Raw genomic sequence first — 24,919 nt, forward strand, 5'->3', positions numbered from 1 at the left:
CTTATTTTAGGGTGCTCTTTGTCATTTCAAAGACAGACAGCCTTCGTTCTCATTGCTTTTAAATTTATGCTAAATGTCACCTTTCGTTAATAATAGAGAGTTTCCCTTTTTTAGTATATGCATATTAAATTTTGGGTGAACTATGCCTTTTAGAATGCATCTGCCTTTGCTTATGCAAAGTTATTTGATTTAATTAAAAAGATTAACAGAGCAGTAATTCTTACAATGTTTGCCAGATGCGAATGTGCTAAAATGTTTCGTTTTGTCACCCTTTTGTGAGTTTTTCATAATGTAGTGTCCCTGCATCTGATCCTAATTGAAAATGGTTTGAGAAAGTAGTGTAAAGTTCATCCTCATGTGAAAGTGACTTTATAACTTTAGTGAATGATGAGGTGACTGTGTGTGTGTGTATTTCTGGCAGGCAGCCGTTTCCAGCTGGGGGTCGCGTGACGTTTAATGGCAAGGAGTGCGTTTGTGAGAAATGCACTCAGCCTGTGCCAGTCAACAGCACGGCATCACCACAGGCTGTGCACAGTGAGTACTCTGTGTTTCTGCATTGAAATCTATTCCATTCTATGTTAGTCTCTTTGTCTTACACACACACTCACTCATTCATTTCCTAAATGTCTTCAATGACAGCTTTCCATGCCATTTCATTAGCAATACACTACACTTTTGTCTCTCTCTCTGCAGATTGCTGTGGCTGTGGAAAGGAGTTTAAAAATGAGCAGTCTCTGGTGGCGTTGGACAAGCACTGGCACCTTGGCTGCTTCAAGTGCAAAGTGTGCAATAAAGTGCTTAATGCAGAATATATCAGCAAGTTAGTCCAACTCTTACTCTTCTCTGTGTGTGAATCTGTGGATGGGTGCTTGTGTTTGCTTTATCGATCGTAGTAATGTGATCTGCAAGCCTGCTGAACCCTCTGGAAGCACTCAACTTTATTGATGTGCTGTATTATGAAAGAACAGGGGATTCTCAAGGCCAGAGAGCAAACAGAGATCTGTCACCATCCTTGAGTGCTAGTGAAATACATCATCTGTGATGTGTGTTGATGTTCTGCAGGGACGGGATCCCCTACTGTGAGGCAGACTACCACGCCATGTTCGGCATCCAGTGTGAAACCTGCAAGAAATACATCACTGGAAAAGTACTTGAGGTTTGAAGAAATCTTTTCTTTTTGTCAGGGGTCCTTTAATGAATGGATTTATCAATAGATGGAAGTAGATGAATGGATGGCTTATTTATATTGTTAACATTGCTTAAAGTCCACATGAAATCAAAATGAACCCTTTTTCCTTTTTTTAAAGACCAAAAAAAATAAGTTCAAGATTGAAATTGAAACTTTGGACAGTGTTATTTATATACTATTTTAGTATTCTTAATATTTTAAACTAGCATTTACTATTAGATTTTGTTAGATGTTTTAGTTTTTAATTTTCATTTAGGATTCGGTAATTTTGTTGTGATTTTGTCATTTTTATTAGTTTAAAAAATATTTCTGTTTAGGTGTAGTTTATTTTTATTTAAATTTTAGTTTTTGTGATTTTAGTACTTTATCCTAAACTTATTTAAGGCAGCCCTAGTGAAAAATAAATATACTAAATCTATTTCAAATATATTTGTTTCATGCTAAGTATACTACAAATACATTTACATATTTATACTCAATAAAAATACCCTGTAATTGTACTTTTGGTATACTAAACTAGTATACTTAAAATCTGCTAAATTGGAACAGCTAATTTGTACTTAATGCACTTTTAATTGTGCAGAAGTAGTGCTGAAGTCCAACTAAAGATATACTGAAGTATATGTGATTGTGCTAAATTGGAAGTATTGCTAGAATACTTTTCAGGTACACTTTAAATATCTTGCATTTAAAGACTGAAATTATTAAGACCATACAAATCTCATCAATAGTGACATTAAACACATTTTGGGCTTAATATTAAGAAATATGCATTATGCACAAGTAGTAGGACTACTCCAAATAAAGTTTAATTATAATTTATATATCAGTAAGTCTTGAGCAATATGTCAGTAAATATGTTAATAGATTTGAACTATACTTAGTATGAAATAAATGTATTTTAAATATATTACTTTTTTAGCTGGGAGCCCTTCTAATTTTCATTTAATATTTTTATTGTAATATTTATATTAAAATCTTTTTTAGCTGTATTCCAGAAATTCATGAAAATGTTTTTCATTAATAGTAAAAACACTTTGTGCAGGACATGTTGAAGGGTTCTTCTTTTTAAATAGCCGATAGGGTTTAGTTATATTACAGCCATGAATGATCGGGAGTGACATTCTCATGCTAGAGAACATTTGATTGGACAAAAATCTGCAGTGCAGGATGAGTCATCATTATTTTGATCCATTTAACTTGTGCATTTCTGCTTAAAAAAATTGTCAACTTTAAAGAGTGCACTAGCATAAAAACCAAGATCTCAAAGTAAACAGAAAAATAAAGCCATTTTCTCCATATTCTGTTTCACTCTGAAGTATGTCACATTACTGAGTAAAATGGCTTGTTAATGCCATTTCATGTTGCCTTTATAGCAAGACTTGGTTGAGTTTTATCATATCTTTGATTTGTGTGCGAAAGGCTGTTATTCTAATCTGAGAGCTTCAGGCTGGTTCTCTGTAATCACAGTGGTTATGTTCACTCTTAGAAATAAAGGCGATTCATAATGCCACAAAAGAACCTTTTTGTCTAAATGGTTCCATAAAGAACCTTTAACATCTGAAGAACCTTTCTGTTTCACAAGAGGTTCTTCATGGCGAAAGAAGGTTCTTCAGATTATAAAAAGTTAAGAGATGGTTCTTTAAAGAACCTTTGATTGAATGGTTCTTTGTGGAGCCAAAAATGGTTCTTCTATGGCATCGCAGTGTTGGAGGGGGCAGAAGATAAGTGGTTGCTTACAAAGACAATCTCAGACAGTCAATTTACAACCCATCTGAAGCATAATTACAGTATAGTGCAATATATCTCCTCATTTTGCGTCTCCTTCTCACTCTTTCTGTTTTGTTCACTCCATTTTGTTCTTACACGCAAACTCTTCCTCATTTTTCTTTAAACAGCTATTTTGTTAACCCCTAACAAGCACCCTATTGATGTAGTTGTTCTTTGTATATGCTAAGTTTCCCATTAGTGGTCTCATATGAGTAAATGTTGCTTGTAAAAATACTTAAGTTAGGTGTGCATTTCATATCTGTCACATATACATAAAAGATCTACAGCTTTGTGTACTTTAAAGCTCTATAAATAAGTGTATGTCTGTGTGTGTGTCAAGAGTGGTTCTGTTGCTATAGTGACTGTCCCATTGGCACTACCACTTGCTCTCAGTAACCCAAAATTAGATAGAGTCACTGTGTGACATCATGGTTTAGGATGGTAATTTTAACTATACAAAGTCTTTGCCAAATGCTTTGAGTAGATTTAAAATAAACAATATCTTGGCTTTTTTTTTTGCCCTTGGCAACATTTTTTACATGAACTGAAGTCTAGTTGATACAGGTATCCTATAATGTTAGTAAGAATAATTAGGCCACCTTTCAGGAGTAATGCCAGGTCACAAGCCTAGACAGCATCGGGGTACTGAGGTACTCTGAGGGAAAGGATTTTATTGTGTATTTGAGGGATTTGTATTTGAGATTTGTTGTTGTTTTTGTTTTTGTTATAGAGTGTGTGCACAAACAGAGCATGATTTGCAGGTGCTATTTACTCTGTAACATTTATTGGGAATTGTATCTGAGCCGAAATGTCATGACATTTTGAGTGGCAAGGCTGTAACTGTGTTGAAAGTGAATGGAGAGGGAGGAGGGGCTGAGTAGATTTTCCAGTTCATATTTTGATACATGAGAAATTAAATCACTAAAAGGAGTGTGACACAGCATGCTGAAAATTTCCAATCGTATATTAGTCTTTTAGGAAGGTTGATGAAAAATGGATGACAGGAAAATATAAAAGACTGATTTTACGAATCTGTACTCTTTCAGGGTGGACGGTGCTGTTTACCTCGTGAACTAAATCTAACCTGGCAAGGACACCAGTATTTAAAGGAATATTGCAAAAAGCTCTTAAGAAACACTAAAATGATTGATAACCAGGTTAATTAATAGAAAGCTAGCGAGAATAAGAGAGATAAGGACCAGACTTTTTTTAAAGAAATTAATGCTTTTACTCAGTAAGATTACATTAAATTGATCTAAAGTTCACAGTAAAGACATTTGATTAAAACATGATCACATGATACTAAAGGTGAGCCTATACTTTCAAAAACCTTTGAATGGTAGTGTATATAAATTATATAAATAACATTTATTTATGGCATTTTATTTGTCTCACATGCCCTTTTATTATGAAGAGTCAGTCTCACAAAGAATTGTTTGGGTAAAATTTCACCCCAAGGCCCAAAAGGCCAAAAGAGGGCAAAAAATAAATAAATAAATAAATAATCTGAATTTGACATACCAAAGGGTTTTTTATTATTTATATTTTTGGTAAAAGTTTTAAAATGAAATGTGGCTATCAGAAGTGAAGTGTGGCAGCTTTGCATCTGTGGTCCCTCTACTGTTCAGACACAGTTACTGCAGATGGTGTCCCCTTGCCTACTTCTATCAAATTAGCATTTAAACTGCAAATAAACTGAATTATTTGAGGAATAAATCAATTAATTACATTGTCAGGAGAATTAAGACAAATGTAGTCTTGATAATCCCCAAATATGAGTATATAAAATGTATTCATTGAGAGATTTCTGCAGTGAAGGTGAGTGACTGATATGTGTTCTGCTTTGTGTCTATCTGCAGGCTGGAGAGAAACACTATCATCCCACATGTGCCAGATGTGCACGTTGTGACCAGATGTTTGGGGAGGGGGAGGAGATGTACCTGCAAGGTAATTTAAACATCAACAAATTTGCATGATTTGCTTCAGATACTAGAATTGGCTGATGTTTTTTTTTAAACAAATACTTCAACACAATGAATATTGCTTCTATTTTATTTGTAAATTATTTTAATGTGACAATTAATGTGTCAACATTTTACAGATTATATTCAACAAAAGTATAACAATGTAAAAAATATTGATTTGTTGGCTGCGATAAGCAACAGTTACAGTTTTAACTGATGTGCTTTTAGAAAGCAGAATCAGTTAGAAGCCTTTTTCAATCTGGCTAAAATAAAATGAAAGGCTGCTGACTCATTCAAAGAGTGAATGATTGTGTTACTTAGTTTATGAATGCCAGTTGATACGGTAGTATATATGAACATGCTGATTCCTCAGAGAGATGAGTTATGTGAAATATGTTTGTTAAATTAAGAACGGAGATATTTTAAAGATACAGTGGGCACAAAAAGTATTTAAGCCCCACTTAAAAATGTACACTACTGTTCTTTTTTAAATGTTTTTGAAGTGCCATTCAAGATTTTTGCTGTGTGAAATTGAAGGCAACTGACCTCCAGTTAGTTCAAATTAATTGCATAAGTGGCTCAAGAAAATAAAATTGTGCCATTTTGAGTGTCAAATACTTCTTAAAGCCTGCATATTTTTAACATGGACTTACAAGTTATTTTTGGCTTTCTCTTTCACAGGTTCTTCCATCTGGCATCCTCCTTGCAGACAGGCAGCACGTATGGAGGAGAAGAGTAAGGTAAATCTAAGCAAATTGTAAAACTGTGACTGAGGACAGAGGGAGTGAATTCACTAAAAATTTGCAGCACAAAAAACTGCATCTAATTTAACTGCAATTTAATTTGACCAGGAACTAAATGATCTGAAACAGACTCTTTCGCTTGTTGTAAATTAGGCTTATTATATAATGCACCTTATTCAAATACTTTAGCCCACAGAAAATGGATTGACAGTATTTCAGATACATTTTGCTTAAGAAAAATGATGGAATAGTTGGTCATGGCAGCTGTTATTCATGAAATAATGGAGAAGTGTTGTAATTGGGCAAGTGTTCAGATGCATGTCATTGTTGAGTGCACTTTTAGCTTTTATAGTGCTGATTATGGTGCCTGGATCTCGGTGGTGGAGTGATGTTGTACAGTCCCAGTAAAATATGCAAGATTGCGGTAGTCTGGTGTGTCTAGCTCGTAGAACCATCCTGAAGGTTGGAAAATTTCTCTGTGTAAATTTTGCATGTTTGTGCTGTTAAAAGAGAGAATCATGCACTAAATCAACGCAGACAGTGCACATAAACACTGCTATCAGCGGATCCACAATTTTTATTGACTTGAATGTCATTAAAGACTAAAGTCTAGAATCAGCGACAGACCCTAAAAAGACAGTCAGCAGAGGTGTGGGATTTAAATTTTATCCTTAATGGGATACTCCTCCCCAAAATGAAAAGTTTGTCATTATTCACTTACCCCCATTTTGTTCCAAACCCGTAAAAGCGTCATTCGTCCTCAGAACACAATTTAAGATATTTTGGATGAAAACCAGGGGCTTGTGACTGTCCCATAGACTGCCAAGTAAATTACACTGTCAATGTCCAGAAAAGTATGAAAAGCATCATCAGAATAGTCCATCTGCCATCAGTGGTTCAACTGTAATGTTATGAAGTGACGAGAATACTTTTTGTATTTGAATAAAACAAAAATTACTACTTTATTCAACAATTTGTCTCCTCTGTGTCTCTCCACATCACTGTAGCACCATTTTGGAGAAAATGAGCTGAACAGAGGCAGCTTATGCACTTCTGTGTCAGCCACGCCACATGGATACGCTGTTTTCTTTTAAATCAAAGCGTAAATACACGTAGAAAACGTATCCTTGAGGCGCGGCTGACACAGTAGAGTTTAAGCTGCCTGCATTCAGCTCATATTCTCCAAAATGGAGCTATGGCTTGTGTGGAGAGACACAGAGGAGACAAATTGTTGAATAAAGTCGTAATTTTTGTTTTATTCACGTACAAAAAGTATTCATCACTCGTCGCTTCTTAACGTTACAGTTGAACCACTGATGGCAGATGGAGTATTCTGATGATGCTTTTCATACTTTTCTGGATCTTGACAGTGTATTTTACTTGGCAGTCTATGGGACAGTCAGAAGCCTCCCGGTTTTCATCAAAAATATCTTAAATTGTGTTCCGAATACTGAAGACGAACAAAGCTTTTACAGGTTTGGAATGACATGGGGGTAAGTGATTAATAACAAAATTTTAATTTTGGGGTGGAGTATCCCTTTAAAATTGCAACAGTTCCTGACTTCAGTGAGCTACACACACAATTTTGGTGTGTTTGGAAAGAAGACCCTCTGGGCCTTACTATCCATCATCCAGAGTAAATAATGCTCAAAAAGATAAAAAGTTATAGACACTGAAGTGCCTTGAAAAAAAATTGTACCACAAAGTTTTTTTTTGTTTTTTTTTTATCATATAAATATACATGAAATTAGTCCTGGAGCAATCCAAAAAAGTAATGGGCTGAAAATCAAATGTCTCATGAGATTCTATTTCAAATCTGAAGAAGATACCATGAAAAATTTGATTCCTGCAACCATTTTTCTGATACTATGTCTAGTCCAAAGTTAATGATCTTATGGTATCTGGGACCATAGTCACCAAGCAAAACAAACGTAGGTAACACACTATGCCACAATGGACTAAAGTCCTGCAGTGCCCGCAAGGTCCCCCTGCTCAAGAAGGCACATGTACAGGCCCGTTTAAAGTTTCCCAAATAACATCTAAATTATTCAGAGAAGGCTTGGGAGAAAGTGCTGTGGTCAGATGAGACCAAAATTTAACTCATTAACTTTACTCACCCTGTTTGGAGGAAGAGAAATGCTGACTATGACCCCAAGAACACCATCCCTACAGTCAAGCATGGAGGTGGAAACATTATGCTTTGGGGCCGTTTTTCTGCTAATGGTACAGGATGACTTTCACCACATTGAGGGGCAAATGGACAGGGCCATGTACTGTAAAATCTTAGACGAGAACCTCCTTCCCTCAGCCAGAACACTGAAGATGGGTCATGGATGGGTCTTCCAGCATGACAGTGACCCGAAAAATACTGCCAAGGCAACAAAGGAGTGGCTCAAGAAGAAAAACTTTAAGGTAATGGAGTGGGCTAGCCATGTCTCCAGACCTCAATCCTATAGAAAATCTGTGAAGGGAGCTGAAACTTCGATTTGCCAAAATGACAGCCAGAGAGGATCTGTAAAGAGGAGTGGACCAAAATACCTCCTGAGATGTGTGCAAACCTAATGACCAACTACAAAAAAATGTCTTACCTCTGTGCTTGCCAACAAAGGGTTTCTACACCAAGTACTAAGTAATGTTTTTCTGTGGGATCAAATACTTATTTCAATCACTGAAATGCAAATCAGTTTTCTAACCTTTATATAATGTGGTTTTTTTTCTAGATTTTTTGGTTGATATTCTGTCTCTACATGTTAAAATAAACCTACCATAAAAATTACAGACTTAAAAAATCAGCAGGGGATCAAATAAATATTTTCCCCACTGTAAAAGGTGTCCATATCCATAATTCCCAGATGATGAAGTTTTGTAAATACTTAGCTGTTAATTAACATGAGAACGTCTCGGTTACGTATGTAACCCTTGTTCCCTGAGGGAGGGAATGGAGACGTCACGTCTGTGATGACCAATTGTGATGAGTGGGGTGGGGCCGAGAGCCGTGGGAACGGAGCGAGGCCAGTGGAGTAATTGAAAATGAGCGACACCTGCACCACTCACCGGTCTCTCATCCTTCACTGTCGTTACTCCTCCTCTTATCCTTCCGGAGCTTCTCTGTGGGACTCGAGACCAGTGAGTGGGATCTCACCAGAAAGAACAATCCACTTCAAATGTAACTAAACAAGCCAATGCACATTGGCATGCGATTATTGCATCCAACTGCTGCTGATCACAGTGTGTATTAGAGGCAGCACGTGCACCGCATTCATTCACGCTTTCGCTGAGGAGCCGAGCCGGTGACCCCGCAGCTCAGAGGCAGTGCGTGGAGATGGTATGTGACATCTCCGTTCACTCCCTCAGGGAACGAGGGTTACATATGTAACCTGAGACGTTCCCTTTCAGTCAGTCACTCTCGACGTCACATCGGTTAAGACCAACGAACTGGGATCCCTACCAACACGCCACAGGTGCTGCCCCCTCCAGTGCCCTGTGTAGGCCTCCTGATCCTTCCTATAAGGCAGACGATATGACCAGGCTCTACACAGAGAAGGTCAACTACAGTTGTTCCTCGCAACCCAACAGTAGGACTTGGATAACACTGGGAAGAGGACACACTATGGATTCATCTCTTCCCAGAGGGGGTTAAGTGACATATACTCACGTGGAGTAACCCCGAGGGGTCCTACTGCATATGGAAGTCTCTGAGATGGCTCATGGATGAATTATTTAGAGACGGCAGAACATGGTCTGCCAGGGAAAACATGGCCTTAGTATCTGTACCATGGAAATACACATATGGGATCCCAACCCAACTGCACTCATATGGGCACTAGCTTCACACCAGATTTCAGGAATTAATTGGTTGAAAGACCTGGTGCCAGAGTGCTGGAGGACTCGACAGGGTCTGCCTGGTTAGGGGACTCTCTGGAGACACCACAAGCCGACTCTACTCCACTAGCCGTTTGTGGTGAGAACACAGGAGTAAACCGGTTCGACACACAGGCTATAGAACCTAGCGAACGTGTTAGGAGTTGCCCAGCCCGCAGCTCTACAAATGTCTGCTAGCGAGGCACCAAGAGCCAGCACCCAAAACGTTGCAACACCCCTAGTAAAGTGAGTATGCAGCCTGAGTGGGAAGGGCACACCTTGTGCTTCATAGGCCAAGGGGATGGCATCCACTATCCAGTGGGCCATCCTCTGCTTGGAGACAGCCTTCCCCATCTTCTGTCCCCCATAACAGACAAAGAGCTGTTCTGAGATCCTAAAGCTCTGAGTTCTGTCCACATACTGTTGCAGTGCATGTACAGGACAGAGCAAAGCTAGGGCTGGGTCTGCCTCCTCCTGGGGCAGCGCTTGCAGGTTCACCACCTGGTCCCTGAAGGGAGTGGTAGGAACCTTGGGCACATAGCCGGGCCTGGGTCTCAGTGTTGCACTGAAATCAGCCGGCCCAAACTGAAGGCACGATTCATCGAGCAAAAATTACTGCAGGTCCCCTACACCCTCTTGATCGAGGGTGAAGGGGGCAGTTTGTAGGGCTTTTAGCACCAATGCCAAATTCCAAGAGGGCAGGGAGAAAGGCCTAGGAGGATTTAACCTTCTGGCCCCCCTAAGAAACCTGACGACCAGATCATGCTACCCCACCGACCTCCCCTCTATGGGGGGTCGTGATGGGCTAAAATAGCAGCAACGTAAACCTTAAGGGTGGAGGGGGACAGCCTATGCTCCAACCCTTGCTGCAAGAAGAAAAGCACGGCTCTGATCGAACATCTCCGGGGGTCCTCCTAGTGGGAGGAGCACCATTCGACGAACAGGTTCCACTTCAGCGCATAGGCCTGTCTTGTGGACAGAGCACGAGCTGAAGTGATAGTGAAAGCTACCTCCTGGGGTAGGTCACTTAGAACCTCCGTGTCCTGTCCAGGGACCACACATAGAGTTTCCACAGGTCTGGACGTGTGTGCCAAAGGGTGCCCCATCTTTGAGAAAGCAGATCCTTCCTCAGAGGAACTGGTCAGGGAGGGGCTGTCATGAGGAGCATGAGTTCCGGGAACCAGGTCCTGTTGGGCCAATATGGAGCCACTAACAAGACCTGATCCTCGTCCTCCCTGATCTTGAACAGTGTCTGTGCGAGCAGGCTCACTGGGGGGAACGCATATTTGCGCAGGCCCTGGGGTTAGCTGTGTGCCAGTGCGTACGTGCCGAGCGTTGCCTTGGTTAGGGAGTAGAACCACTGGCAGTGGGTGGTTTCTGGAGATGCAAACAGGTCTACCTGAGCAACTCCGAACCGTCCTCAGATCAGCTGAACCACCTGGGGGTGGAGTCTCCACTCTCCTGGAAGTGCTGCTCAAGACAGCTCATCAGCTGCCCGATGGAACACTCCCGGGATGTGGATGGCACGAAGGGACCTCAGATGCTTCTGACTCCACAAGAGTAGGTGGCGGGCGAGTTGCGACATGCAATGGGAGCTTAAACTGACTTGCCGGTTGAGATACACCATGGTCGCAGTGTTGTCCATGCAGACCAGAACTTCCCTGCCCTGAAGGCACCATCTGAGGCGGCTCAGGGCAAGGCGTACTGCTAGCAACTCGAGGCAATTGATATGCCAATGCAGTCTCTTTAGACCCAGAGACTGAGGAAACCATTCTTTTGTTTAGAAGTGTGGTGTAGGTTTGCTTTTATAAGAGCATTTGGGGTATTTTGTTCTGATAACCCCGAAAAGAACTTAAATTACACTTTCAGTTTTGATCGTACAGATAAGAGCAATACATCAATCGAATCTGTAAAGGGTCTACTTTTTTTTGTATACAGACATAATACCAACAAAACTTTGTGCACTTATAAAATAAAGATAACAAACAAGGAGTGCTGTATGCAGCCTTTGTCTGCGCTGATCTTCAGTTACAAACGCGTCATTAAAATGAACTGTAACTCTGTGAATACTCAACACAGAGATATATGAGAGATATCTATAGAAAGCCTGACATGTCTTCTTTTAAACTAAACAAGTGCTGCCAAAAACAAATATTCTGTGATAAAGTAATCCATATGAAAACAACGCGATGTCCGTTTTTCACGTCTCCCTTCATTATCTTTTAATGAGACCACGCCCCCGCGCTGAACGCGCTTTTGAGATTCAAATGTTTCACTGAAGCGTGCGGCTTTTTTGAAAACGCCCACACAACAGAAGACAACGCAGCGAGATTGTTCTTCAAGTTTTTTTTTATTTTACTGTTTGCTTCGCGATGAGAGGAATAAGATATAATTCACCCCAAAATGTGATTTGGTTGAGTATTTGAGATTTGGATTTCCTCAGAAAAAAAGAACTAAGCACTTTATTCAGCAGAGATAATAAACATGAGTAAGTCTCTTATTATTTATTTGTATACTTGTACTAGTTTTCACATAACGTGTAAACATTTTACTAGTTAGACTTTTTCCAAAGACTTTTTCCAAACTATAATTCCTGACTAAATGTATAATCAAGTGAAATATTATGAAGTTTCAATAACAATATACACTACTATACCATTCAAAAGCTTGATGTAAATAATATAAATGTAACAATAAATGTAACTGTAACAAATGTAACAATCATTGCTGTTCTTTCAATTTATCCCCCCTAAAAAAACCTAAAAAAAAAAAAATATTCTCAGCTCTTTTCAACATTAATAATAATAATAATAATAATAATAATAATAATAATAATAATAATAATAATAATGATGATGATGATGATAATAAAAATAAATTTTTTTTTTTTTTTTTTTTTTTTTGTAGAAAATAAGATTGTTAAAAGGATTTCTGAAGGATTGTGTGACTGGAGTAATGATGCAAGAAATTCAGTTTGAAAGTCAGCTTTGATTGTTCCTAATAAACTGTTTATCTGCACTCACAAGTGAATATTAAATTATGTTGTGGGATAATTAAATATATTCTAAATAAACTACAAACCTAAAATTATATACATTTATTTTGTCCTCACATTCTTTCTTGTAACTCTTCCCTCTCAGTGACACAGCTGACTGAATGGCTCATTATGCAGCTCATTATGCAGGCCTTTGTCTTCTCAGGTGTGAATTCATGATAGTTGACGCCTACTCGCATATGACTTTTACCAACAAAAAGTGTCTTAGAAAATTTTAATCAATATATTGTTTTCTGTAAGTGAGTAAACAAGATGATTTTCACATCATTTAGAAAAAACAAATTCTAGTCTACAAGCTCCAGTTCTCAAAATTCCTGGGAACCAATTTTCTGTATGTGTTTTATTGCCTTATTCAAGTGATTTAACATTTTTAGTTTTTCACTAACCACGCATAACATTCTTTTTTCTCAAAAACACAATCATGTACATACATGCTGCTCACATATTATTATAGCCTAGTTTGTGCTGATTACATTTTTTTTTGTCTTTAGCAATTTAGTTTTTTTTAATAATGTTAAAATAGCACAAATGTCAGGGCATGACAAAACTTCTCCAGGCCCCAAAAATACCCTTAGACTCCAGAGGGTTTTTTAATTTTGGGGTGGAGTATCCCTCTCTGGTTTAGGAAGCTTACATGCTATAATATATTACGCAAAATCATTTAACAGGAAATCCAGTTAGTTAAACAAAGGTAATATGCAGTATGTGGTAGCGCTTCACTGTAACAACCCTTTCCCTGCAGAAACAGGTGCGGATTCAGCTCAGTGATCTCCATTCCAATGTACCTGAGCAGGTTTGTGACATGCGGCCCCCTCTCCTCTGCATGGGCTTACTTCCCAGCCTGCTTTTAGTTTTAATAGAATGCTCACTAAAGTCCAAAATGGGGCTGTCAGGCTACCACCACTCCCACCCAGTAAAAAACAGGAACCAAAGAACAGGTTTTAACATCGTCTTGACAGGTACTATAAAATGAGTGTGTGGCTATAGAGAAGACACTGTGAATCAACCCTGAATGCATTACTTATAAATAAAATCACAAATAAATATTTCGCATTATTGTAATAAGATACTGTACTTAATGTTTTTTTTTTTCATGATGGCTTATTGATTGTTGATTTTAAAAGTGACAGACCATTTTCTCTTAAATTTTTGCAACATACAGTAATCTACATTTGTCCTATATGCCATTTAAACGGAAAAAAATAAGAATTTTTGTCTTGTCAATTTTAAATATTTAAACATCACTGCAAGATACATTGACTTGAGAAGCAAAATTGCTTATAAAAATAAGCTTTTATTAGAGAAGATTTCTTCTATTACTTTCTTACAATATATATTAATAAATCTATAACAAAACTTGTATAGGTTTATTGAGGTTAATATATAAAAAAAAGCTATTTACTATAGCATGTTTGTTTACTTGACAAAATACAGATTATTTTTATTTTTTATTGCATTATACTGTGTTGTATCTGTTAACACCGAAAAAAAGTATTGTTCTGTCCTAACGGCAAACCCTTTTCTACCTTTCTGTTGATTCCTTCATAACCTGTGTGAAAACTGATAAACCGTTGTTAGTGCCACAAAGCAGTAACAGCCACATTGGAATTGTTCTATAATCACTTATGTTACTTCATACAGGGTTTAAATTGAGTCAACAAAATGCCTTTTGGTTGCTGTATTTTTATCCTTTTATGGTTTAGTGGGTTTTTCTTATCTTGTTTTTCTTTCCAGGTGACAAGAACATCCTCTGAGAGCATCACCTCTGCTCCTGCCTCCAGTGCATCGGGCTCCCCTAGCAGAGTTATCTATGTAAGTGCATTTGAAAATTATTCTTTTATTTATTAATTTTCATTTGTTCAAGCTGACCACCAGTGGGCAGCAACACACAATCATACAGATAACTATATGTGTAGAGATAACTATATGTGTAGAGCCATAATGTTGCTCTTTCTTAAGGCAAAGCTGGGTGATGAACTTCTGGACTACAAGGACCTGGCTGCTCTTCCTAAAATCAAAGCGATCTACAACATAGACAGACCTGACATGCTCTCATACTCGCCCTATGTGAGCTACCCTGTGGAGGACAGGACTTTTGGAGAGGTACAAATACACACCCTCATACAGGCTTACATGAGGGAATAACATACACGTCTTCTATTTGCTGTTTATGATTTTTTACCATTTTTTATCTTTATAGGTGACTTAAAAGCAAAAGAATTGCATAATTACTCATGCAACAGCTGCACCATTCATCTGTTACTATAGTGCCATTTTTAAATATAATCACCTTTACTCATCATCCAGCTTCATTGCAACATGGCTTGGCCAAAAATCATAATTTTGCTAATTCATTGAAGTATTCAGTAGTTTCAGTCGTGCACCTTATTTAGAAGGAAATTTAATTTTTTTCATGAACATATCTATCATTGCATTCAAGTGCATTTTACTCATTTGCTTTCTTTGTTTACAGTCACCCCAGCAACTCACCCCTACTCCAACTGAGGTATAGTAGAGTTAACATGAAAAAAACAGGACCCGTTATTGTTTCATTGGGACTTGTTCACTAATCATGCCTTACAATGTATACTGCACATATCTAATTTTTATTCAGAATCTGGACAGATTGTTACTTGATCTTATTACGCGATGAAACCATTTCTAAGTGAAAACAAATATGTGCATGATTAGTGTATGAGACCTTGTTTCCTCATATTTTGTGAGCAGTTGTTTGTGAAGTAGAACAGTTGTGGTTTGGAGACATGAACAGTATTGTGCGTTTTTCATCATGTTCAGTTTGAAAACTCTGTGGTGTAATCACTCAGTGATCAGCCTATTTCTAGTTAGGACTGATTATTGCAAGCTGGTCACATCTGTTTCTTTTGCAGCTTTATAGTCATCCTGTGTGTCCCAGTGCCATAGTGATTACCGTTTAATATTGTTAATTGTCTAACGCTTTCAATTTCATACTGAAAAACCATCTGTTTGATTCTAGGGAGATGGGGAAAAGTCTCCCCGGCAGAGGAGGCCCTCCAGCCCCAGCTCCAACAGCTCTTTAGGGGGTTATGGCCGCTATACGCCTTCCCGCTCACCTCAGACCTACAGCAGACCAGGTATCCCTCCACATACATGATGATACTTATGAACACAAAGTCATTCTTATCTGCACAGTTATTGTGTAACTACACTATATTGGCAAAAGTATTGGGTCACCCCCTTCTAATGAACAGGTTTGACTACTTTAGTAATTTCCATGAGTACAATCTTAATGTTTAAGCATATAATGATATTCTGGAGAATTGTGTGCTTCTAATTTTATAGCAACAGTTTGGAAAGGAACCTTTTCTATTCTAACATGACAATGCCTCTGTGTATAAGGCAGGGTTCAAAAAGAAATGATTGATTCAGTCAATGTGGAAGAACTTGACTGGTCTGCAGAAAGCAAAGTCCTAATCCTTGCTGCACCTCTGGTGTGACTCATCATCAAACAACAATGACTTGTACATATGGGCAGAGTTAGACACTTCCAAAACTGTTGCAACAGAGATGGAAATACAATTTTTAAATACATGTACTATGTTTCCATCTTTGTTGTCACAGTTTTGGAAGTGCCTTTTTCTGTTCTAAAGAAGGGGGTGCCCCAATACTTTTGTCCTTATAGCGTACAGTATGTACAGTGTATGTATCTAAAACAAAAATGTCTCTAAATAAAAAAAGATTTCCATTTTATTAAAATTTCTTTCTATTAATCAAAAAAAAATTAATCAAAAATATAAAGAAGCACCACCATGACTGAATGATTCAGAATTAGTTTTTTTAACAAAAGTTTTAAGCATCACAACTTTTTCAACATTGTATTGAAATCATCTTTTGTACAGCATTCCAAATCACTAACTTAAGAGGTTCAGTTCAGGTTGTAAAGACAGTAGGCAGTTCACTAAGATGTGGAACAGAGCTAAAGCAATCCATTCTAAAATGACATTTCTAACCACAATAAACTGATTAGATACAGAATTTCAGAGTAATTCAAGTAATTCAAGAATCAACTGGTTTTTTAAATATAGTTGCTGATCTCATATTACTGCCATTCTTCCCTGACCGTCTGGGTCTCTTGCTCAGAGCAATATCTGAGTGTCAAATACACCACTCATCCAGAAAATTCCAACTTGTTACCTGTTCCAACTTCGGGGAGGAGTAGTGCCCATGGTAGTGCCAGAGGCTCCTCCCCACTGCCTTTGTACAGCGGCAGTGGTAGAAACACACCACAGGCAGGGAGTGGTGGCGTGGCCCTGCCCCTCAACCCCACTACTCTGGCTTTGCTCCAACAGCACAACTACATCCCTTACTTAAGAGGTACCACAGTTCTGCCTGCAGGATTTTGTCCAGTACAAATCACCACATGCTGCATGTGTGTGAGCTTATGATCTTGGATTTGGTTGGTACAAGATTCACTTCCCCCTGACAATATGAATGAATAAGTTCAATACTAAAAATGGTATTTTAAGAGTGTAAACTAATGTCTCAAAGTGCATGACGTTTCAACTGTTGGAACTGTATTTCAGCACAAATGAACCATTGGACCAAGTTCCATTACTCTTAGCTCTTCATATTGGTTGCATTCACATTGAAAGACTAGTGAATTACAAACATAGAATTACTAGCCTATCCTTAATCCACCTTTCCTAAACAGGCATTGAGACAGGATTCAAACAGGAAGCAAAGTCTGAAAGTAGGCCTAGGACAGCCCTGCACCTCAATTTGCCTTCTCACGGTAAACCCTAAAAACCAGTCTCTCTTTCACTGTGTATCACCTGTGTATTACAGTGGTTGTAGATTGTAGGTGTACCGCAAGGTTCAGTCCTTGGACCAGTCCATTTTTTATGCTTGCTGGTATTGTTTATACAGAGTTGTTATGTCCAATCATTTTGCATGGAAAACATGTTAATATTCATTATATTTGAGCTGAAACAGTAATCTAATGCACAAAGACAAATGTGAAAGTTGTTGGCGAGCATCAATATGCATTTATTTGTTGTACTGTAGTTGATGTTGTGCTTCATCTGTTAAGGTGAAATTTTCCACCATACATCTGATATTCAGAGTGACTGTCTGTATGTTTGTGTTAATGTTGCCATTTACTTGGTGACTGTTGTTTCTCTCTTTTCAGCATTTTTAAGTGTTTTATTTGACCTAACATTCATACTCAGACAGACAGTAGTTTGCAGATGGAGTTCAAAAGTCTGAGACCATGTATAGAAATGAAAAATGTATAGAAGTTTCAGAATTTTAGAACACAGATCAATATCACAAACCTGCATTTGATTAGTGACCTAGAAATAATGCAAAATCTGAAGTATTTCTTCATTTTACATCATAACATTGTTTAAAAAAAAATCGAAATCCTAAAACATTTTGTTCATTTCCTGTTAAAAAAAAATTCCAGATCTCAGATTTTTGGACCCCACTGTACATATGTAGATTCTATGAATATCTACAATATATTGGGAAGTATTTATTCATAAAGATAAGATGTCTCTGAAGAGGTGGAAAGTATGATGAAATAGATTTGGGTTTTGTGGTTTTTCTGCAAGAAGTAGAGAGAGAGTGGGAATAAAGTTCGCAGGAGAAGATTAAAGGGTAAATTGATGAGCTGTAATTTTGGGTCAGTTTGCCAGGCACAGTGGCATAAACTTAGGTCTTGTGCAGTTCCAGGCCAACCCTTTAATGCTGCATGAAAGTACACTGAGGTTGCGTTTGGAGTGTGCTGTTTATGATTCACTTAGCTTTCTAATTGACTTATTGGTAAAGTAGCCACACAAGAGGAAAATCGCCTCTTCCTTACAAATGCAAAACCTCACTGACTGTAGCTGCCTTGATCTTGTCATATCATTGAAGATCTTGAAGATCGAAATCATTCACAGATATTTGTGATGAAATGCTGCATTACACCCAGTGGACATGAGAAGGGCGTTGCAATCCATAAAATCATATTTTAATGAGTAATGGGAGCATTGAGACCTTCATACTCCACAGTGTGCTCCAGTGTTGTGATTTGTGTATGTTTAGTGTTTTTTATGACAATTTCCTGCTCCCCCAGCTCCAGATATGTGGAAGATTTTCCCCTGAAACAGGGTGAATTTTTACTAACAGCACTTTGTGTGTTAAATGGTGTGTGCATGGGTCTGAAGAACAGTTGCAAGTGTGTGTGAAAGACAGAAAGAAAAGACAAAGGAGACAGAGAAAGCGATTATTGTATGTGTATTTTGGCTTTCAACATATGCAAATGCCTTTAAAAGAGCATTTGAAAAAGAGATTCTCTCTCTCTCCTTTACTCTCAGTTTGGTAAAAGATTGTGATTATTTTTTCCGAGTATGATGATAACATCACAATTCAGCCTGCCATTGACAGTCATGTCTGTCCACTTCACACTGGCTCCACTCAGTTCAAACAGAGCAATGAAATTTGTGTGTCTACTGAACAGATGCCATCAGTATAAACACAACATACTTTCACAAACTCCAACGCAAAGGCAAATTTATACTTTTTAGAGCTGGCTGTATTGTGAGGTTTGTTGGAAGATCTAAGACTAAGTGAATCATCATTCTGGCAGCCCTGTTAACTTTTCTTCTCTCTCCTTTTCGTTTTTGTGTCTGCCATGACTTTCACCCCCCGAGGTAGTGAAAGCGGTCGGAGTACTCCCAGTCTCTCCACCTACTCTGATGGCAAATCTCCCTCCTCTACATATGTGGCGGCCCCACGGCATTTCCATATCCCAGGTAGGTGCTAAAACTCTTGTTCTTTAGCTAACTATGGTAAATCAGCAGGGTTTTTTTTCCCTCACAGCTCTGTCCTCACTTTTGTACAATGTTAAATCTTACATGCCTTTGTGAAAACATCTGGCAGACTGAATAATTCTTATTCATAATCTGCCTTCATATTGTTCTGTGAAAGGTCGCAGTCATTTTTGTGCATCATTGCATCATGATTTGCATCAGTTTAATACATTTTAAGTCATTATTGTAAGCAAAGCCCTATTTTTAGTACGTAAAAGAAACTTGTTACTGTAACTGCTCGTCCCTGGATATGTTTAAAATAAATCTAATGATCAGTTTCATGTGTTTTCTGCCCATTATTGTAATGACGTCTTGTTTCCAGTGCTGGCAGATGCTGAAACAGCTCTTAAAATGTCCCACATGTGTTACATTAAATGACTGATTTTTTCTAGAAGTAATAGTTGAGAAGCAGACGTGAGGTTGGGATGACCTAAACAAGCTGCAGAGAGACACATGTTGTGTCCATTTTTAAGACATTATGTCATTGCAATTACTCCATTTATCTCCCTGTTTTCCTCTCTGCTCAGTTCAATTTAGGTGACATTTCTATCTTCTCAGTTTAAAATGAGATAAAGCTTTCATTATTTATAACATAATACATAATTCTGACTGCAAAAAAATACATTTTTCAAAGGTAAAATGCTTGATCATGCATGGCAATCAAGAAAATGATGAATGAAATGGACTACAATATCTGGAATCCTTTACAGCGTCATATACTGCATTTTCTGCCCTTTCTTTTGCCCCGATTCCATCCTCTAATAACTCATGCTTCTTTATTCATCTTCTTTCTTATTCTCTTCCTCTTTTTGTCTTCCATTCTCAGAGACTAAAGTCAAAGATAATATCTATAGAAAGCCCCCTATCTACAAACAGCATGGTACAGTCCAGTCTCCGTACATCCATGTTTCTTTGCATGCTGTTACGCATGTGGCCATGGAACTGTAAACTTTGACCCTCCTTCTGTCTGCTGGTTTCCATTTCAGCTCCAAACAGTAGGCCTTGTAGGTTTTTTACAAATCCCAGAAAAAGGTTTGAATTTGACAAGATGCTTATCAAGCAGTCAGTTCCTAATTGTTGGTTCTTGAACACATGCCTAAGGGTTATATTTAGTAGATATTCAATGTGTTTATTTTAAATAGAAGTTAGCCCTGAATTATTAGTGCTGCTCAATGCCTATTTACTTAGAGATTATTGCTTTGATGTTTTGATGTTGCACATACACTAAAAATTTGAGGTCAGTAAGGTTTAAAAAAAGAAAAGAAAAGAAAACTCACCAAAGCTGCATTTATTTGATCAAAAATACAATGGAAACAGTAATACTGTGAAATATTATAGCAATTTAATATATATCTTCATATCACTTTTGATCAATTTAATGCATCCTTTCTTTCCAAAAAAATCTGACCTCAAATTTTTAAACAGTTGTGTACATTTAATGTAAATAATGCCTTTGACATGGAAAAAAATTCATCCTGACATGGAAACAGCAGTCAGATAGATTCTTTATTTTATTTTCGTGCCTCTGTCCATTCATACATACTCGTTTGTCAGTTGCAGTATTTGTAGTTTCCCATCTATCTGTGGTCTTGTAACTTAGATGTTAAATAAACATGGTGTCTGTGTAACTCATTGGTTTAGTGAAATGTCAAAGGCATTTGTGCAATCCATTGTGATTGGTTTAATATGTTGTATTGTTGCTTGAACAGATTTCTGTAGACGTGAAAGTACACTATTCAAACTTAAATTGTTATAATTCATAAACACTTTTGAGTACAGACCAAAGGTTGGTCTCTTTTTAAAGAAGACAGTCTGCAGATTATTGCAGAAGTGAAATTATTTCAAAAAATGAAAGCATAAAAAAGTTATGGAAGTGTAAATTTACTGTAAAGAAAATATACTATACTATTTTATCAAATGTTTTAATCCAAAATTGCTATAAATTGAAAGCCATATGTCTAAATAAGTTGTGTTCCAAATTTGAAGTTGATATAATAAAAAATTAGGTTCCTATGCAATTGTGTTTAGGCGTTATACCACAAACTGCCACCTGTTCCAATTTTGAATTTGATGTATTTTTTTGATTAATTTTTTTGTTTCATATTTTTCAATTTCTCTCTCAATATTATGTCTATGACAAAATAACTAAATATTATGTATTTTTTAGACTCAGACATTTATGGAGTTTTGTGTTTTGTAAATTTTATGAGATGTGTATTTTTTTCTAGTACGTAATATATTTGGAATATGACACCTCCCACAAAGCGGGAGGAGCTCGCTAAAAGATTTCAAAGTACGATTTCCATGGTAACGCAGTGTCAGATTTCAAAATGGTTTTCACAGGATGAATTTGGAGGTTTTAAGCTTTCAAATGATATATAATTTATGATGATTGCTAAAACATGTGATAGGGTAAAAGGAAGCAAAAAAGATTTTTTGTGACAAAGGTCAGAACTCCTGTTATGATGTATATGTTTTGAGGTGCACTCTTGTCATAAATTAATATATTACTGTTCCTACAAAATGTTAGTACTCCTGTTATGATGTATATGTTTTGTGGTGCACTCTTGTCATAAATTAATATATTACTGTTTTCATGATTAGATTAGGATTTAATTGTAATATATTGAAGTAAACTTAGGCGTCCCGTATACGGGACGGTGACAGTTAAGAGGTTAAGGGATTTGTTTGTTATATTTTGATTTGTACTTAGGCGTCCCGTATACGGGGATTGGTTGCTTTCAGCCTTTTCTGCTGAACTTACCCCTTGACATTGTGTTTGGTTGTGTCACTTTTCACTTGCTTGTTGTTCCCTTTCAGTCGGTCACTCTCGACGCCACGTCGGTGACCGACGAAAATGGGATAACGCTTCGATAGACCAATCTACTTCGAGTGTAAACTAAACGAGCCAATGCACATTGCCATGCAATTATTGCATCCAGCTGCCGCTGATCACAGCGTGAGTATAATAAGGCAGCAGGTGCAATGCATACCAGCTTTTCGTTCTGCTCAACTGTGTCTGGTGTGAACTACGAGTTCAGCACGCTCTCGGAAGCTTTGTGTGTTGGTGAGATGGCGCTTCAGCGGTGGTCGTTCCAGCGTCGAGTGGATTGCACACTTCAGGCTGCACTACCCCCTGTCGTGTTGCAAGCAGCCAATTCCCCTGTGCGCCTCAGCACTAAAAGAGCTTTTCCTAAAGAGCAAATTTCTCTAAAAGAGCTTCACGGGTGCGTCTTTGTAAAGACAACGGATCGTCCTTATAAGGATGCCGTTTTACCCGTGCGTTTCTTGGTGCGGTCGTTACCTGGCAACGGGTGATAGTCACGATCGCTGCCTCACGTGTCTGGGCAAACACGCTGAGGTAGCTTTCGTGGATGAGTCATGTTCCCACTGCGGGAAGATGACCATCTCGGAGCTGCGAACCAGGCTCCGCTACCTTCAATAAAGGGGGCGGAGTCATTGTACTTCATTGTACTCAAGAAATGCAGTGGGTTACGACCGATCTTGGATCTGTGAGTTTTGAACCGGTTCTTTCATTGGCTACCGTTCAAGATGTTGATGCAGAAATGCATCTTCGGGTGCATCCCTCCCCGAGATTGGTTTGCAGTGACCATACTTTTCTCGGTATGGAGTCGGATTCGGTCGAACAGACAGCGCGCCTCACGCGCCTCAAGGAACGTGCGCTGTCAGTGCTAGCCTGCTTGAATACGTTCAAGGGCAGGACAGCGGTCCCACTGAAACTTTTTCAGAGGCTCCTGGGGCATATTGCGGCCACAGCGGCACTTACACCCCTCGGCCTGTTACACATGAGACCGCTCCAGCACTGGCTTTATGGCCGAGTCCTGAGGTGTGCGTGGAAGCGCGGCACTCACCGGTTCCAATTTTCACCGGCCTGTCGCCAAACCCTCACCCCGTGGTTGGATCTTGCATTCTCCGGGCAGGGGTGCCCCTAGAGCAGATCTCCAGGCAAAGCTGCAGTGGCACATCAATTGCCTAGAGTTGTTAGCAGTGCGCCTTGCCTTGAACCGTCTCAAAGGTTGTTTATGAGGCAAGCACGTGCAGGTCCGAATGGACAACACAGCGACCGTTGCGTCCATCAACCTACAAGGTGGTCTGCGCTCCCGTCGTATGTCACAACTCGCCCGCCAGCTCCTCCCTTGGAGTCAGAAGGTTCTGTGGTCACTTTGTGGTGTTCACATTCCGGGCCTGCTCAACCGTACAGCCGACGAGCTGTCTCGAGCAAGGCTCCCGGGAGAATGGCGACTCCATCCCCTGATGGGGATGGGGACAGCTGATTTGGAGACGGTTCGGAGCCGCTCAGGTAGACCTTCTCCAGAGACCGCTCACTGCCAGTTGCTCAGCCCTGACTGAGGGAACTCTCGGCACGGATGCACTGGCACACAGCTGGCCGCGGGGCCTACGCAAATATGCGTTTCCCCCATTGAACCTTCTCGCACAGACACTGTGCAAAGTCCGGGAGGACGAGGAGCGAGTCTCGCTAGTGGCGCCGTATTGGCCCACTCGGACCTGGTTCCACAAACTAGTGCTCCTCGCGACAGCCCCTCCTTGGCTGATTCCTCTGAGGAAAGATCTACTGACTCAGAGACAGGGCACCGTTTGGCACCCATGTCCAGACCTTTGGAAACTCCATGTTTGGTCCCTGGACGGGATGCGGAGGTTCTAAGTGACCTGCCCCAGGAGGTAGTGAACACCATCACTTCGGCAAGAGCACCGTCTACGAGACACGCTTATGCCTTGAAATGGAACCTGTTCGTCGAGTGGTGTTCTTCTCACCGAGAAGACCCCCGAAGATGCCCGATTGTGGTCGTGCTTTCCTTTCTGCAGCAAGGGCTGGAGCGAAGGCTGTCTCCCTCCACCCTCAAAGTCCAGGTTGCCGCTATTGCTGCGTACCATGATCCCGTGAATGGGAAGTCTTTAGGTAAGCATGACCTCGTCATCAGGTTCCTTAGAGGGGCCAGGAGGTTAAATCCTACCCAGCCCCCCTCTATACCCTCTTGGGACCTGACTCTGCTGCTGAAATCACTACAGCAGGGCCCATTCGAGCCTTTGCATTCAGTTGAGCCAAAGTTTCTTTCATTGAAAACTCTGCTCCTGCTTGCACTGACCTCCATCAAGAGGGTAGGGGACCTGCACGCATTTTCGGTCTACGATTCGTGCCTAGAGTTTGGACCGACTGACTCCCGGGTAATCCTGAGGCCCCGGCCCGGCTACGTGCCCAAGGTTCCCACTACACCCTTCAAAGACCAAGTGGTGAACCTGCAAGTGCTGCCCCTGGAGGAGACAGACCCAGCCCTTGCTTTGCTCTGTCCCGTCCAAGCAGTGAGATGCTACGTAGACCGGACACAAAGCTTCTACTGTTCTCATTTGTAAGTCGCTTTGGATAAAAGCGTCTGCTAAATGATTAAATGTAAAATGCAGAGGATGGCCCACTGGATTGTGGATGCCATAACCCTGTCTTATCAGGCACAGGGTGTGCCCTGCCC

At 39.4% G+C, this 24,919-nt stretch overlaps 1 protein-coding gene across 8 annotated transcripts in view; it reads left to right on the forward strand.

The window, feature by feature from the left end:
• The first annotated feature begins 496 nt into the window (after positions 1 to 496).
• Positions 497 to 24,919, forward strand: part of LOC109097700 (actin-binding LIM protein 2-like) — a 34,220-nt gene continuing 9,797 nt past the window's right edge. The window contains exons 1-13 of one of the 8 annotated variants that reach the window (XM_042735436.1): positions 499 to 534; positions 694 to 820; positions 1,063 to 1,156; positions 4,819 to 4,906; positions 5,605 to 5,663; positions 13,325 to 13,375; positions 14,317 to 14,394; positions 14,542 to 14,685; positions 15,056 to 15,088; positions 15,578 to 15,695; positions 17,273 to 17,353; positions 19,257 to 19,358; positions 20,242 to 20,295. In XM_042735436.1, coding sequence (XP_042591370.1) covers positions 1,100 to 1,156; positions 4,819 to 4,906; positions 5,605 to 5,663; positions 13,325 to 13,375; positions 14,317 to 14,394; positions 14,542 to 14,685; positions 15,056 to 15,088; positions 15,578 to 15,695; positions 17,273 to 17,353; positions 19,257 to 19,358; positions 20,242 to 20,295 — 865 coding nt within the window. In that variant the 5' untranslated portion in view covers positions 499 to 534; positions 694 to 820; positions 1,063 to 1,099. Of the gene's footprint in view, positions 535 to 693; positions 821 to 1,062; positions 1,157 to 4,818; positions 4,907 to 5,604; positions 5,664 to 13,324; positions 13,376 to 14,316; positions 14,395 to 14,541; positions 14,686 to 15,055; positions 15,089 to 15,577; positions 15,696 to 16,701; positions 16,936 to 17,272; positions 17,354 to 19,256; positions 19,359 to 20,241; positions 20,296 to 24,919 lie in introns of all 8 variants that reach the window. The other 7 variants (XM_042735434.1, XM_042735435.1, XM_042735438.1 and 4 more) reach the window with 7 other exon arrangements.

Source organism: Cyprinus carpio, chromosome B12, assembly GCF_018340385.1.
Source record: "Cyprinus carpio isolate SPL01 chromosome B12, ASM1834038v1, whole genome shotgun sequence".
NCBI lineage: Eukaryota > Metazoa > Chordata > Actinopteri > Cypriniformes > Cyprinidae > Cyprinus > Cyprinus carpio.